The 15,910-nt window shown below is 39.8% G+C and overlaps 2 protein-coding genes across 2 annotated transcripts; one reads left to right on the top strand and one right to left on the bottom strand.

The window, feature by feature from the left end:
• Positions 1-200: 200 nt before the first annotated feature.
• LOC144543523 (uncharacterized) lies at positions 201-6,468 on the bottom strand. The gene is made up of 6 exons (XM_078291591.1): positions 6,369-6,468; positions 3,966-4,031; positions 3,194-3,268; positions 1,903-1,938; positions 918-1,014; positions 201-506 (listed from the first exon to the last, which is right to left on the bottom strand). The coding sequence occupies exons 1-6, from the start codon at positions 6,400-6,402 to the stop codon at positions 386-388; spliced, it is 429 nt and encodes a 142-aa protein (XP_078147717.1). The 5' UTR covers positions 6,403-6,468; the 3' UTR covers positions 201-385.
• A 4,847-nt stretch (positions 6,469-11,315) lies between these two features.
• Positions 11,316-15,642, top strand: LOC139910122 (butyrophilin subfamily 1 member A1-like). Its single transcript, XM_078281809.1, has 4 exons — positions 11,316-11,388; positions 14,694-15,035; positions 15,167-15,445; positions 15,545-15,642. Exons 1-4 carry the CDS (start codon positions 11,316-11,318, stop codon positions 15,640-15,642), a joined length of 792 nt encoding a protein of 263 aa, XP_078137935.1.
• Positions 15,643-15,910: the final 268 nt, after the last annotated feature.

Here is a 15,910-nt window from a genome sequence, read left to right as displayed (position 1 = left end):
AGAGGGAATTTTTTTCTTTTTGTAGTATTAAAATGACTGGTGTAAAACAGCTAGCAAGGCTAGTGAACTAGCTCAACAACAACCAGGCTAACTCAAACCAAAAATACTGTAGCTGGAGTTGACGAAGGTGTTATCATGGAGAAATGACAGCATTTAATGTTATTAATGTTATTTAATATTAATTTAACTTAGCGTTACCTTCACACATGTCTGCAGGTTTGATGTATGTAATTTAGGATTGGCCAGTTTCTAATTTTTGTACTCTGTAATTGATTAGATTTAAAATGTAGAAAAATAAAACATTTTAGTCAAAACATACAAAGTAAAGGTAAAATTACTGACTTCAAAAAATACAAACAAAAGTACAAGTTCACATAAAAGCTACTCAGTTACTGTAACAACACTGAGTGTGATTTGTTACTTCCACCCTCGCACACAGAGCATAGCATAGCTTTAAACAAAGTCCCTCCTCCCTCCTTCCGTCAGGTGTCTCTTCCTTCAGTGACCTGTAACACACACAGGATATACAGACAACATTTGTCAGGATGGTGAAAAAAATAGCATACACTGCAAAAATATTGATGTTGACAAGTTATTTAAACCTCTATTTGGCCTCATTTCATTTATCTATCGAGGCAAGTCATAAAAATCAGTGGGGTGAGATAAATTCACTTTTCCAATAAAACTCAACTTGCTTTAAGAATTTTCTTGAATCAAGTAACCTTATAAAAAAAAAACTGCCTTATTTTAATTTGAAAACAAAAAAAAACAAAAACGTGACACTTCAATTGATGATTGATAGCAAGAAAGTGAAGCCCAGTATGGGTAAAAATTTGAGTAATTGCTCATAAAATAGTTCTTTTTTGAGGATAGAATAATTTCTGTTCAAGGTCAGTATCACCCTCAGTCTCACCTACTGGATAGTAGAATAGAAACAGTCCTGGTCTGTTAAAAGTGGATCGGTTCTTGCTGAGGGAATCGGCCTTGTGGAGGAGCTGGACTCTCCTGGTTCTGCTTTGGAAACAAGTAGAATTATCTCAGCCTGTGGGCATGTTTTATTTGCCTTAAGAAGAATAAGACATTAAGACTGAATATGATAATAAATAACGTGTTTAAGGTGGACATGTTTGGCAGTGTGTCTTGAGCTATAGAACACAATCAGATGCCATGTCTGTCACTAGAAGATGCTCTGCCATCGTCACAATCAAGTTTGGGTTTGATCACACCTACAGTACAGTTTGTTTTCTTTGGTCCGAGCCATAGCGGAAAAGTTGACTTTGTCGCATTTTTGTATTTGGTTCCTTTAGGTTCACACTGCTCAATTACAGGTGAACCAGGGTTTGTAAAAAAAAAGTCACATGACTCACAAGCAGCTTGTTTATTGGACAGAGTTTTGGTGACCTGTCATTCTGCAGGTTAGCGCAGCGGGGATCAAACCAAATTCAGTCCGTGTAAATTTAGCTAAGTCTGATGGATTCTTCTTCTCTGGTGTTCATACCAGAAACAGCTGAATATGAGCATCAGTCCAGACTTCATCTTGTTATGCTAGGCTTTCCAAGCATGAAGAACTACTGGCTATTAAATGTCAAAATCCTCCTCCTTATACCCATAAAACCTTGTGTTTTGGAGTCGTTGGTAGCTGTAGTTGGTTCTCACTCCTACAAAACCGTACCAACTCACATTAACTCACATTTTCAGGCGTCCAGATTTCAAATAAACCACTGGTGTGAACCGATCCCTAGACATGGTCATGGTGTTTTGTCACAGCTTGACTATTGGTCCAGCTGCAGCATTGTTCATAGTTCTTATCAACACCAGGAGAACAGCTGTTACCTTTGTAATAACTAATTCATATGGGAATAAATACTGTAATTAAGGTAATAAAAGCTTGGGGAGTCTCACCCAGGCTCAAGGCGTAGTAAACGGGGGCATCCTCACCTGACAGAGAGAGAGGGACAGTGTGAGTCAGTGAATGGGTGGCAGATAGACAGAGCAAAGGAGCGTACTGTAAAACTTTTAACAATGTGATATTATGGCATGATAAAAAAAACATATTTTAGAATTTAGAAATTTAGAAACAGTTTTGAACTGATATCAGAATGATATTTAGGTCCCGATTTCACAAAACGATGCAGGTAGCAGCCACAGACGACTACAGACGTCGTCTCAACTTTCATTTTGGCGCTGTATTCACACAGGTTTTCAACGTTGGAGCAGGTCGTTGCATCAGCATCTATTCAACATCAAAATGTTGAGTAGATATTTAATACCCAGCAGAAAGTGAGGAGTGACTGAATGAGAGACAGTAGGGGAAATGAATGTGAGAGAAAAATTGAGTGAGACAGATATTACACGTGTCGTAACTCATTTCTACCATTTTGTTTTGAATTCGTATGGATACCTCAAGACATAATGCTTCTAAGTTACTCTATCAAACTATATCACCTGTTGTAGTGTGTGAGGCAAACTATATAAAGTCTTCCTCATCGCTACAGAGTCTAGAGAGGGGGCCGTCTACCTTTTTCTGTCTGTGGTTTTCTCGTGTGGTTTCTGTCAGAGAAGCTCAAATATCAGCGTCTGAAGCGTGTGAAACAAAACTCAGTCCGCCAGCTAAACAGACTTTTGAAATTACTTCACAAACGTCAGTTCAATAGCTCAGTGTTTCTCAACCTTTTCTGCTGTCTACTCACAACTGCTGCTGCAAGCGTAAACGTGCAGGGTGGTGAACAACAAGTGATTTATTCTTCCTTTTCAAGCTGTTGTACCTTATCAAAGGTGCTACGTGTAGCAGTTTGTGTTTCTCAAAATGAAGACCACATGTGCTTCTAAAGTTCTCCAGTAACTAACATACACATTGTTGTATCTCAGACTTGCTCAAAGACAGTTTTTACCCCCAGGTGGTTAGATACTGAACTGATAGTTACTGAACAGTAGCACTTTACATAACTCATAGTGATTATTATTTGTGGGATCTCTTATGTATTGTTTTTGTTTTTTTTATTTATTCTTATTCATATATAGTTTTTAAGGGCTGAGATAGAGGTAGATGCATTTCATTGCATTGAATGTGCATTGTACTTTTTAAATGTATGTGACAATAAACTTGAACTTGAACTTGCTGTGGCCTTACGCTTCACACAAAGTGAACACAAGTCAAGTCAAAGTAAAGTGAAAATAACGTTGAGTAAAGTACCTCTCTCCTTCCTGTGTTGTGTGATGACAGCATACGTCGTCATGGGTGGATTAGCCACACTGGCTCCTCCAGAGACTGAAACATAAAAAAACTTTTACTGTCAACCTGTATTTCAACAGAGAAACTTGGTAGGGAAATATAAACTGGATACAAATTCTTACAGACAGGTAGCAGGTAGGTAGGCAGACTGGTATACATAGGTAAACATCCTTCTTTACATCTTGAAAATTCATTTAGGTGAACATGAGTCTTAAGATTGTTTTTTTTTTACACAAGTGAAAAAAAAATCTTCTAATGGGATGAGATAATTTAAATCACTTCCAAACAAACAAACCATGTAATACATGAAACGATATGAGATGATACCAGAACAAAACACTCAACTATAGGTTGAATAATGAAATGAGAAGGTCAAATTATCACCAGCGTCTATAACGCCTGAAATGAAACACAGTCCAAGACAGACTGAGGGACAGTGCAAGACAGACAGAACAAATGTCAGTCTATTAACACAGTGTTTCTAAACCTTTTCTGCTTGGTATCCTGCAAAAACAAATCATTGCAAGCTTAACTGTGCAGGGTGGTGAATTTTGACAACCATATGATTTTAACTGGTGATTTATATTTTCCCTTTTCTAGCTGTTTTACTTCATTATCTATGGAAGAAGCCTTTAGGCATAAAGAAAGAAAGAAAGAAAGAAAGAAGAATTCCAGCAAATACAATATTAACATTAATATATCAATACACCAATGCATGTTCTGCGTTCCTCACCTGTTTGATCCCCCTCGCCTGACGCTGATCCTGGCGTTGGCGTCTCCGAGGAAAAACAGGCCACCACTAAAGCGCACAATTGGAAAAGGTTTGAGTTTCAATAGAAAAACAGGAAGAGAAGACAAGAAGTCAATAATAAACGGCAAACAATTTCGGGCTCAGTTAACTGAAGAAAGATATTCTTCAAAAGAGCGTGTCTAGGATGTTGCTGATGCCTTTGCCTGGCTACAATCACAGCTGCCATAACTGGAAAGTGTCAGCATCGCATTCCTTTTAAACTTCTGTCACTGCCAGCTTTCATCTTAATTGCGAGTGGCAATTAGGAATCATCTTTGTGAATTGGACGCACCCTGTAGGCCTAATGAGCCTCATTTGCCTAGAAAGGGGTTGTTTTGCGTTGAAATGCATGTGCATGAACAGTGATGGCGTACTGTCGCTATTTCCTTGGCAGCGCAATTAAGTGCACCTTCCACCTTCTGCAGGTAGTTTGTGAATCACATGTTTTTGTTTTTGTCTCTGTTTTTTGCAATTGTTTAACAGCCGCAAAAGCCTTTTCACCCCCCGTGTCTTGTAGGTCTTTGGGAAAAATCCTCTGCTGCACAGGAAGTGATGCATTTTATGTTTCCAGTTTGTTTACAGAAGAAGGACTGGGTAGTTAGCATGAGCAGCGATAGCCACCATTGCTGAACAGACAAAAAAAAAGAGAAACTCGAACTGCATCAACAGAACATCCAAGGAGATCACAGAACCGCCCACACTGTTTGATTGACAGGTGATCTCTGGGAAGTGCAGTGCAGAAACACCATGGTAATGAACGCTTAGCAACAAAGACAGAGACAAAATAGAACATGGACACAGTGTCATAGATGTGAAGCCCCCTACAGTCCAGCATACAGAGAAGAGGCGAGTGAATTATCCTGGTTCAGTGTCGTCTGTGGACACTGCCATGACTGCTAATGACCACTAGGGGCAGATAGGCTAACCGTGAGTGAGTGATTGAGTGAATGAATGAACGAATGAATGAATATGTATGTGAAAGAGTTACTCTCTGGATCCATGAGGTGATACGCATCTAACAACACCACGGCAATGAGCACTTAGCACCAAAATTAGAGCCAGATTAAAAACACAAAACAAAACAAAACAAAAACTCAAGGATTACCACTTTTCTTCTGATCTCCCTCCTCTAGAAGAGTAAGCAACCCATCCCACCCATGATATAGATGAAGACACTGGATAGCAACACAGGATGGATGGGAGAGGAGGGAAGGGAGCTAGAGGTAACTGCCAAAATAAAGTAAACACCAACATAAAGTGTGTTAACAGGGTGTTGGTCCACCAGAACAGCTTCAATGCTGCTTGACATCAATTCTACAAGTGTCTGAACTCTACTGGAGGGATGCCACACTCTAGGCATGATGGGACATAAACTGATTTATTATTTTATGGACCAAACCTGCTTTCAAAATACTTGGTATCCTTCATTTACTCAAGTGTTGCCTTTATTTTGGCAGTTAGCCTACTTATATAGTGTAGTGAGGCAGCAGGGGGTGCTGTCTCCCTGCAATGGGCAAACTAATTAGACACTATTGCCTACACCTGAGGGCGATGACAAGCAGGGTGAGAGACGCTGAGAACTGAAAAAGAAGGACAGTCTGGGGCAGCGGGGTTGGCTGGGGGAGTTATGCTGTTGCCTTGTGGTCCTCTGGTCCTGTAATCCTGTGGTCCTGTAGTCCTCTGGTCCTGTAATCCTGTGGTCCGGTAATCCTGTCCTGCACCGCCCGACGAAGCCGTGATTCCCCGGGGAGTCGGACGGCGCCACAAGCTCAGATCCCGGGGGAGGGTCTCGCCAATCGGGCGAGTTGAGTACTTTGTACATGTTCTATGTTTGTTGTTCGTACGGTCCTGTCTCTGTCTTATTGTTACTCAGATTCGTTTTAGCGATTTTAGGTTGCGTGGGGAGCCTGTAGGGGAGAATATGCAGGGGGAGTCAGCTGTTGCTCTTGGGATGGAGGGTGCGTGGTTTCTTCCTATTTAGCTCACGGGCTTTAAACTTGCAGTGAAGTTTGTAGTGCAGTGGTGTGTTGTGCATTAGCGTACTGTGTGGCAGGGGTTAAACTAGTCGACTTCATATCTAGCTCTTTTATAGTGGTGTCCATAAACTTTCAGGGAGATCCTGCTGTTCTCGGGCCCAATAGGCCATACCTGCCCTCCTGGTAGTACATCCTCATCTTGCTCCCCATGCCTTATGAGTTGAATATTTAAATAAAGTGGATTTTGTATTTATTTAAAGGCTCTGACACTAAACCATACCGGTTCCTCCCAGGTGGTGGCAGCATTTAGCTGCTCTTACATCCAGTAAGGTTTATTACAGTATATTAGTAGGTCGTTATTTTTCTGTACCTCTGTGTTTCCAACGGTGAAGAAGTCCCACCATCAGCAGAGCCACCAATAAAACGGTGACAACAATCCATGGAGATTGATGGGAGGAAGGAGTCTCTTTGTGAAGTGCTGCAAAGTTGATAGAAAGTGCATGCTCTAATACTTTGAGGTAAGGTGGTGTCTTAATACAGCAATATGCAACTATTTTTTTATATTAACATAGCAACAAATAAAGATAGAAAATGAATAAACATAACATAAAAAAAAACCCATTTCAATTAGTCTTTCAATTCTTAAAAGAAGTATGGAAAAAATTGGGTCACTGAAATAATTTCACTCCTTCCTTTGCATTTTTACTTGTTTATAGATTTTTCTTGGAACAAGTGGAACAAGAAGACTATATCTTCACATCAGGCACCTCAGTTACCCAGATGGAACAGCAAGGGGATTAAAATAAGTTACAACACAAGTTTATCCCACCCTCCACAGCCAGCCGGCTCTCTGGAGATCCTCCAACTCCAGAGATGCTGCACTTGTAGAGTCCTTCATCAGACTTGGAAACACTGTGGATGGTCATCTCTCCTGTAGAGCCGGTCCTGATGAGGAAGTCATCTTTATAGAAATCAGCTGTGAGGTTGGAGGGACTCGTCTTGTTTCTACAGCGCAGAGTCACAGCATCTCCCTCCATCACAGGAAGGACAGGACTCTCCAGGATCACAGACCCAGCTGGACAACATGTGTTGTATAAAAGTTTATTTTATTTTAAACAGAAATTTTAGAGACATAGAAAACAGAAACCTATTCCAAAAACACTATTCCGCTATAAACATACCAGTGACAGCGATGTTGACAGAGTTGCTTCTCTCTCCCTTTCCAGCCTCACACCAGTATTTTCCACTGTCTGTTGTGTAGACACCGTTAATGGTGCAGGACGTCCCATTTGACTGCCCCCAGTCAGTGAAACATCTGGTAATGTTTCCCTTGATCTTCCTCATAACTCTCCATCCAGTCGAACCATCAAACCCCTCACACTTAAAAGAGACAGACTTGTATTCAAAGAGCTGCAGTCTGTCAGGAACAATACGAGGATCTAAGAGAGAGAAACAGAGAGAAAGAGAGACATTAAATTAAGAATCCGTTCCTGAATGAAAAACATAATGTCTAACAAAATGATAGATAGCACAAAATCACCTTGTAACAGATATAAAAGGTAACTTAAGTCTTGGTGACAGAACAGAACAGACTTTTACAGACTAGAGCCTCTAGATTTTAGAGACACTGAATAATGAACTTCAGTATTTTGTTGTTTTTTCATAAATGGCACTCTAAAGTTTCTTTTTTTACTTTTGAAGAGAGTGGCTTCTTTTTTTTCAAGTATCTTTTTACCCTCCTTGACTCAAACGAGCAACTTTTAGCAAGGAAGCACCCTGGTATCCCCTCTCAACCTGGATATGTAATGTTGTAGAACCAAACTCTTCACAAAATCTAAAACACAGCTTATGTTTAAATGCAAATATGAATGAATGAAGGAATCTTTATTACGTTATGGAGATAAACGCACCAGATATTCAGGTATGTAGCGCTTGTGAAACAGGAATAGAGGTTTAGAAGGTTTACATCAACCTGGAAGTAACGTATAATTAAAAAAGGTTCATCAATGCAAATTGATTTTATGTTGAACAAATCAAAAGTCATCTTGATAATGGTGGTGTTGTCGGAGCCGTGTTTTTAGATTTTAAGAAGGCATTTGACACAGTAAATCATAATGTTTTACTTTCAAAACTTTCTAAATTTAATTTATCTGTCAATGCCCTGACCTGGAAGGAATCCTACTTAAATAAGAGGAAACAATGTACAAGAGTGCGTGATAAGTGTTCCTCATTTGCTAGTTGTACAGTAGGGGTCCCTCAAGGGTCTATTTTAGGACCAATTTTATTTAGTATATATATTAATGATCTCCCTCAAGTAAGTCCAGATGTTCGCATCCAAATGTATGCTGATGATACTGTGATTTTTACCCATGCAAGATCTAAAGAACATGCTGCAGCCAAACTGACAGCTGCAATGAGCAAGGTGTCGGATTAGCTAGCTAATTCATGCTTGACCCTTAATGCATGTATTTCACAGTGAGGATCAATCATTCAGTTAATCCTGACATTTTAATTAATGGTGAAGTCATCACATCTGTGACAGATGTTAAATATCCAGGCATTATAATTGACACAAACCTGTCTTTCAAAAAACAAGTTAGTAGGGTCGTCAGCAATGTTAAATTTTATCTGAATAATTTTAAGAGCATCAGGCACCAGTTGTCTCCGTCTGCTGCAAAGCTTTTTGTACATACTATGATTTTTCCCCATCTGTCTTACTGCATAACAACCTGGTCACAAGCCTGTGTACCTACTCTATAAACAAATTCTAAAAGTACTAGATAAAAAGCCAAGGGATTATCATCACTGTAACATCCTGAAAAAAATATCATTTCCTCAATTTTGATAACTTCTTATTTTACTCTGATACATGCCTGATGTTTAAAATTATTCATGAACTCGCACCCCCTCCTCTTAGAGGATGCCTGGCCTATCCCGGCAGTGGCAGTGCCAGTAGGACTAGAGCATCTTCTAGGGGTGACTGGGCACCGCAGTTCAGAAAGACAGCCTTTGGTCAATCTGCCTTCTCAGTTAAAGTGGTGGGGAAGTGGAATTCCATACCCACAAACATTAGAAACTCAGGAAGCTTTGCAGTGTTTAAAACCAGCCTCAAGCTTTGGCTGAAGTCAGCACAGATGTGTCACCACCAATGATGGCTTTGTATGTATTGTATTTATCGTACTGATTGTATCTATCTCACACTGATGGACTTTTATGTATCGTGCTGCTTTATGTATCTGCTTTTATCTGTTTACGTGTATTTGCTGTTCTGTGGTTGTTTTTTTGGTCTACCTGCCCAGGGACAACAAATGTAAATTAGCTGCCAGCTAACTCTGGTGCAATTACTTTTAAGTGTGCGCTGTCCCTGCAAAAATAAACAATAAGATACAAATAAAATAGTGATGTAACTAATTTGTGTTTCTGTACTGTAGGCAGCTACTTACCACCTTTCTGAGCATAGTAACCGTGCTGAACATGTGCAACCAGCAGCATCAATACAGTCACCACTGGAGAGACAAAGGAAGAGAGAAATATCACATATAGATGCTTTTAGATACATGTCTGCTAGCTAAAAAAAACAATACTCAGATACAAAAAAACCTCAGACTGTCTCTCATTGCTTTACCTGGCACTTCTCTCATACATGATACATGCTAATCGCTAAAATATTGTGGGTGCTGTGACCTCTGACTTTTGTACTCATTAATATTGGCTGCTTGTAATGTTGGCAGGTTGGCATGTCTACAAATTTGAGCGCCAATTATATTAAATTTCACCAAATTTAAAATGAATGAAATTAAATTCAGCTTCTCTTGGAGGTCAATGGATATTCTAAAATATGTTGTTTTTGGTACAGAAAAGACAAAGAAGCAATGGATCTCTAATGTCCTGAGGCCTAAAATGTAAATTTGATTACCATTTTTTCAGCATGTTCACTCGCACATAGGGTATTGCACATAAAATAATTACTTTGTCAGACAGAGATGGAGCCAGGCATGGAACAACACAGGAAAAAGACATTTTAAACTCAATACCAGTACTTTTAACTGCTTATAAGCCTTGTTTTGATTGATCACATTGCTTTGATTCCTTTCAACTTCAAGAGGCCTCCTTTTTCATTGTTTTCTGATTTGTAAAACAGAGAAATGACAAGAAAGAGAGACTCAGTACTCACACAGTCTGAGGCAGAGAGCTGTAACCTCCATGCTGTCTTGCTGCTGACTGTCTGAGCATCAGACTGAATAACAGCTAAGATCTAATGTAGGTGAGAACCTCCCCTTCCTGTGGAGATTATTTCAATTGGGGTTTGATTCATATATAAAAAAAGAAAACCTGTTTGAAGTGTTATGTTATTTGGTTAATCTTGAAATACTGAAATAATCTCAATGGTTGAGTTAAACCTCAGTGGAAAGAATTACAGTTTTTCAGGGCGCAAATTAACTAACTGGCAAATTAGAAAGGCAAAGAAGGAAAATATCTAAGGTCAAAATATAAACAAACAATTTAGTAGCTAGATTGCATTTTTTTCAGTTTATAGCAGAGCACAAGGCTTCAAATTATCAGTTTCTCTGGCCTTTTTCACTGGGCTTCAGTCTAACGTTACTTACGAATGTCTAATGTTAGGTTCTTTGGCTCCGCCCACTGAGGTTTAACTCAAACAATGAGATTATTTCTGCCTCCAGAGCAGCTCTGCCTTTCGAGAAATGTCTGTGGAACTGAAACTCCAACCTGTATGTTCCAGTATGTGCCTCTTACAGCCATCGAAAGACGAAAGTTTGTGATTCAGTACCGATTCTATAGGGAAATTCTCTTTTCTCTCGCCCCTCCTCCCATGAAAGTATCACACTGTCGCCTCGTCCACAGGGAGGTCAGAGGTCAGTGTCGGTGGGAGTCAGTTCCTGCGTTTCATTTCTCATGTAACAGGCCCTCTCTCACTTCCCCTCGGCACTCGGTAGCACCATACAACACGTGAGTGGCCACTTGCAGAGCAAGGGGGGCGGAGTCTGAGGGGGGGCAGAATATTTGAAATGGAACGCACTTGCCCTTAAGCAGGCCTAATAATTAATAATACTAATAAATAATAGAAATTGCACAGAATAAGGCTACAAATACTGCAAATGAGGGTTAGGGTTAGGGTTAGGGTTAATTTCATAAATAACTCTAAATCCTCTAAATATTGTTTGTTTACTTATATATCAATTGTTCCACCATGGTGGGTCGTGCACAGGAACGACAGATCACAATGAATTCTGGGTAAGATACGCTCCTGGAGTCTACATCGTTGTTGACTTGCTCCCTCGGCCCACTTAGACAGAACATGGGGCTGTTGATGGTCAAGTTGGCTGCTGTGGGGATTGAACCTGTGACCTTTTGGCTACGGGACAGTCTCTGTAACCACTAGGTCACCCTGCTACTGAGGTTTCAATATTTGTAATTAGGGACAGTTGATCTTAAGATGGTTTGGTATCTCACCATGGTGACATTATGTAGGATATTTTTACATAAACACATGCAGAGAACACATACTGTATAGACGACCTGGACAAACTCCATATATCATCCTGCAGGGAATTAAGCACTTTGTAGAAATATCACATTTTAGGTATCACATTTTCCTCTCTCTCTCTCTCTCTCTCTCTCTCTCTCTCTCTCTCTCTCTCTCTCTCTCTCTCCCATTCTTGCCTCCCTCTCTCTTTCCCTTTCTCTCTCTGAATGAAAGGTCCCACTCTGCCCCCTGCAGTAAATCAACCGACCTATCACCTAGCTCATAAACATTTATTTTTCCTGGTTTGCTAAGATAACCCTGCTGTAGTATTTTATAATAGTGGTAATCAGTTACTTTGCAGCTGGTGATGTCCAAAGTTCAGCTGTTTATTTTCAAGTAGCTCACAACAACGTTGAAAGTAAATGACAAAAGTGTGATCAGTTATGCAGAACAGTGTTAGTGTAGGTTATAGTAAACAGACATGCACACTCACAATATTATTAGTTAGGGTTAGACCGAAATATCGGTTGGCTAACTTTGGCCTTTTATTAAATTTCAGATGTCATACAGTCATGACATACACCTCTGATATGATGGAGGTCCTCGCTCACAGCTTCAGAAAAACAAAAACAGTCTGTAAACCCTGAAATGATTTTTTTTTTCTTTTTTTCATTGCACATTTTATTTTTTCATTAAATTTTTCAGTAATCTTGTCTGTAAATTGTGTGTGTGCGTGTGTGTGTGTGTGTTTGGTGAGGGTGGAGGGGGGCGGGTCTCCCTGCCTTTAAGAACTGCTAACACTAAAACTATTTCAATTATCTGAGTTTCAGTGGAGAATTTTAGTGTCTGTTTCAGTGGTGAGGAACATTGAACAGGCTACTTGTAACTTTTGGGTAAGAACATGGTGAAATTTAAAGATACTGAAGCACAAAATAAAAAAATATCGCCATTGCTTCTGGCCTTCAAAAACCCATATTGGTCAAACTTTATTAGAGCCCTATATTATAAACAAATTGAAAAGCACAGTCACAATAGTGTTCATAGCCTATGATCACAGTTGATATAGACTAAAATCTAATAGACATGAACTTTTATCTAGGCTGCAGCAGACAGGAATTACAAAGTAAACAGATGACCCAGAGCAGCTGACTAGGGTGAAGGTACATGTGATTTTTATTTTTTTATTTGAGGACTTTGGTCGTGCGGTCTACTTTCCTCTGAGGTTTGGCGACTCTGAGGCATGCAACAGGTCAGGTATGTAGGCTTTCTTCTTTCTTTTTAATTAAATGTTGCCTATACTAGCATTGCTAATCCTAACTTTTAATTAAAAGAATAGCCTATACATCATCACCTGTTTTTAGAATAAAAACTGGTCACAGCTGGAGGTTTCCTCTGAACCACAACTAGTTTTTTCACATGGAATCACTTATTGGGATCAAAGCTATATAGGCCAACTGTGCATGAAATATAGGCTAATAATAATTTCATCATTTAAATTTTTGATGATACTAAACTGACTTTTAAACAGCCTACATTTGTTATATTTATCTACATTGCCGTATTATTTTTTATTCCCTTATTTCCTGTACTGTGTTCTGCCATTGTACTGTACACCGCTGCTGTGATGCCTGAATTTCCCCTAGGGGATCAATAAAGTGTAATCTTATCTTATTGCCCAATAAAGGGCACACATAGCCTTCAGTAGCAGAATGTTGTTGTTGTTGTTTTTTTGTGAAAACTGTAAAAGTGTAATGTTTGAAACAGTCACAGAAGCTGTGTTTGGATTGTCACTCGACTCATAGCCTAATTAAAATAAAATTAATGCCTATGTACATGAAGGTGAACATGGAAAATGACCGGGGGGGGGGGGGGGGGTGGGGGGGCTGTGGAGCAGGTCCCCTGTTACATCATCCAACATGGTGGATGAAGATGTTTAATTACATTTTATCAGACAAACATAACAGGAATGAACTAGGAAGACTGAAAACTGCTCGCCTGTTCTGCTGGGTCAGCAACTATATTTATTTTCTCCTAATTCAAGAGTCTCATTCCAAAATGAGAAAGCCATGAAAGATGACACTCTTTCAGAATGACTGAAGATACATACTACAAATAAGGATTTCAGAGCAATAATTACTAAGTGTTAAGAAACTTAATAGTAAGCTGATCTAAGGGTCATAGGATGGTGGAACTTGCTTGGTCTTCTTTCCCCTTAAGGTCTGAACCTCTAACGATCCTTTGGCTTAGCTTTAGCTTGAGTAATTATATTGGCTTAAGTTTGTTAAGCCTGCTCAGTAGTGTCTTTATTTTTGACTGGTTGAAGAGATTTGGATTTTATTATTTTGCATAAATACCACTTGAGAACGCATTTTTTCTTCCTCATGTTCTTCCTGGAAATTAACATTTCACAACTGGTTCATGTCAGTTTTCAGAACTCCAGGATGCTTCACCTGAAGGACGGACTGTCTCTTAAATCTCAGCTCAGAGTCTTCAGTGTCTTGGTTTTCCATCACACTGCTGTCTTTCTTCTTCTAACACACTCATGTGGAGGTAAATTACACACAAAAACATCATTAAGCTTGTTTTATACTCTGGTCTGAGAGGGTTTCAGATGTGTTCTGAAGGTCGGAGGGGGCTTCTGTTTGGGGGGGGATGAAGTTCGGAAATGTGACTCTTCGAAACAGAAACGTCCGAACACACCGCCCCCCTCCGCAGTGATTGGCCAGATGTAACGAAGTGTGAAAGGGGGGCTGGGAATGGAGGGAGCCGCACATTTCTGCCTGCAGCTTCTCCTCAGAACAACTTCCACTAAGCTGCTGTGTGGACCGGGAGGAGCTTTCAGCTCCTGGAGGCTGGGATGCAGCGTTTATCCAGTGTTAGCATCCTCTACTCTCTTGCCTTTTTCACTGGGCTTCAGTCTAACAGAAAAACTTTGGCTCTTTGGCTCCACCCATTGAGGTTTAACTTGGCCAATCACATTATTTCTGCAGCTCTCCAACAGCTGATGTACAGTAAATGTTTATAGAACTAAAACTCAGAAACTCCGATCTGCAGTATTTCAACTTTTAGCAAAACAACAACACATTTCAACCAGGTTTTCAATCAATGCACGGGAAATGCAGCAGCCATGACCAGCACTTCACTTTTCATTTCCATTCCATATCAGTAGAAAAAGAAGCCAGCATTGTATTGAGAGCTATTTCTTCCCAGGTCAGCCTCAGGTGATTGGTCCACCTCAGCCAATAGTGTCAATAGTTGGCGATGATGTAATTTTGCCATGCCACCTGGAACCTGCCACGGATGCTGTTGCCATGACACTGGAGTGGACGAGACCTGACCTGAACCCCAGATTTGTCCATTTGTGGTATGACGGTCGGGAACTTGTGAGTTATAAACATCCGTCCTACATGGGAAGAACGTCGCTGTTCATCGACAAACTGAAACATGGAGACATTTCACTGAAACTCTCTAAAGTGAAACTCTCTGATGAGGGAAAATACAGATGCTTCATTCCTACATTGGGTAGAAACTGCATTGTTCAGCTTGTTGTTGGTAAGTGGGCATATGATCATTGTGCGTGTTTTCTTCATCTTTGTTCATCCAGATGATATGCTGTGCCAAGTATCATTATTCCATTTTTACTGAAACCATTGTTTTAAATTCCTCCTCTTACTCATCATTAGGTGCTGTCTCCTCTCCTGTCGTTGAGATTACCAAAGACAGCAGTGGAGTGGATTTAGGGTGTGAATCTAAAGGCTGGTACCCAGAGCCTGAGGTGTTTTGGCTGGACGGTGAGGGAAACATCCTCTCTGCTGGACCTACAGAGACAGTCAGAGGTCCTGATGGCCTCTATACTGTCAGCAGCAGAGTGACTGTGGAGAAGACCGACACCAACAGGTTCACCTGTAGAGTTCAACAGCAGAACATCAACCAGACCAGGGAGACACAGATTCATGTTCCAGGTAAAATATTTTCTAAAGTCATGATATGGACACTTTATTAGCTTTAAACAGCTGAGGTCTAGTTTTATATAAATGCTGTTCTGTGTTTTATCATTTCAGATCATTTCTTCACGGTCCGATCTCATTCTGCTGTTTATATCATCATCGTCTTGGCTGTTGTCTTCATGTGTATTGTTGCAGTCGTCTTTGTTGTGTAGAAATGGAGACAAAACAAACTCAGTAAGTCACAAATTAATTTTTCTTCTCCTTAATGTAAAGTTACTATCACAGATCTTTGATGGATATACTGATATGAAGGGTTTATTGTTCAATATAAAAAAATAAAAAAATACTTTAAACTTTAATTTAAAAAAAAGATTTTGTAAAGTTATAGGGTGGAAAAAAAATTAATAGTATTCCATATTGAATTTTACTCACATGCTCTCAGTCAATTTGTCAGAAAAGTTTGGGTTTTTTTGTTTGTTT

This window comes from Centroberyx gerrardi, chromosome 23 (genome assembly GCF_048128805.1).
Source record: "Centroberyx gerrardi isolate f3 chromosome 23, fCenGer3.hap1.cur.20231027, whole genome shotgun sequence".
In the NCBI taxonomy this organism is placed as follows: domain Eukaryota; kingdom Metazoa; phylum Chordata; class Actinopteri; order Beryciformes; family Berycidae; genus Centroberyx; species Centroberyx gerrardi.
This window is presented reverse-complemented; position numbering and strand designations above follow the sequence as displayed.

Bases quoted from the DNA above. Each gene is read 5' to 3' on its own strand.
- LOC144543523 (XM_078291591.1), bottom strand. From the start codon at position 6,402: ATGGTGGGACTTCTTCACCGTTGGAAACACAGAG. The intron at 4,032-6,368 runs GTACAGAAAAAT...TGTGCGCTTTAG, and splicing joins TCACCGTTGGAAACACAGAG to TGGTGGCCTGTTTTTCCTCG. The intron at 3,269-3,965 runs GTGAGGAACGCA...TTTATGTTTCAG, and splicing joins AGGCGAGGGGGATCAAACAG to TCTCTGGAGGAGCCAGTGTG.
- LOC139910122 (XM_078281809.1), top strand. From the start codon at position 11,316: ATGGGGCTGTTGATGGTCAAGTTGGCTGCTGTGGGGATTGAACCTGTG. The intron at 11,389-14,693 runs GTAACCACTAGG...ATTTCTTCCCAG, and splicing joins TTGGCTACGGGACAGTCTCT to GTCAGCCTCAGGTGATTGGT. The intron at 15,036-15,166 runs GTAAGTGGGCAT...ACTCATCATTAG, and splicing joins CATTGTTCAGCTTGTTGTTG to GTGCTGTCTCCTCTCCTGTC.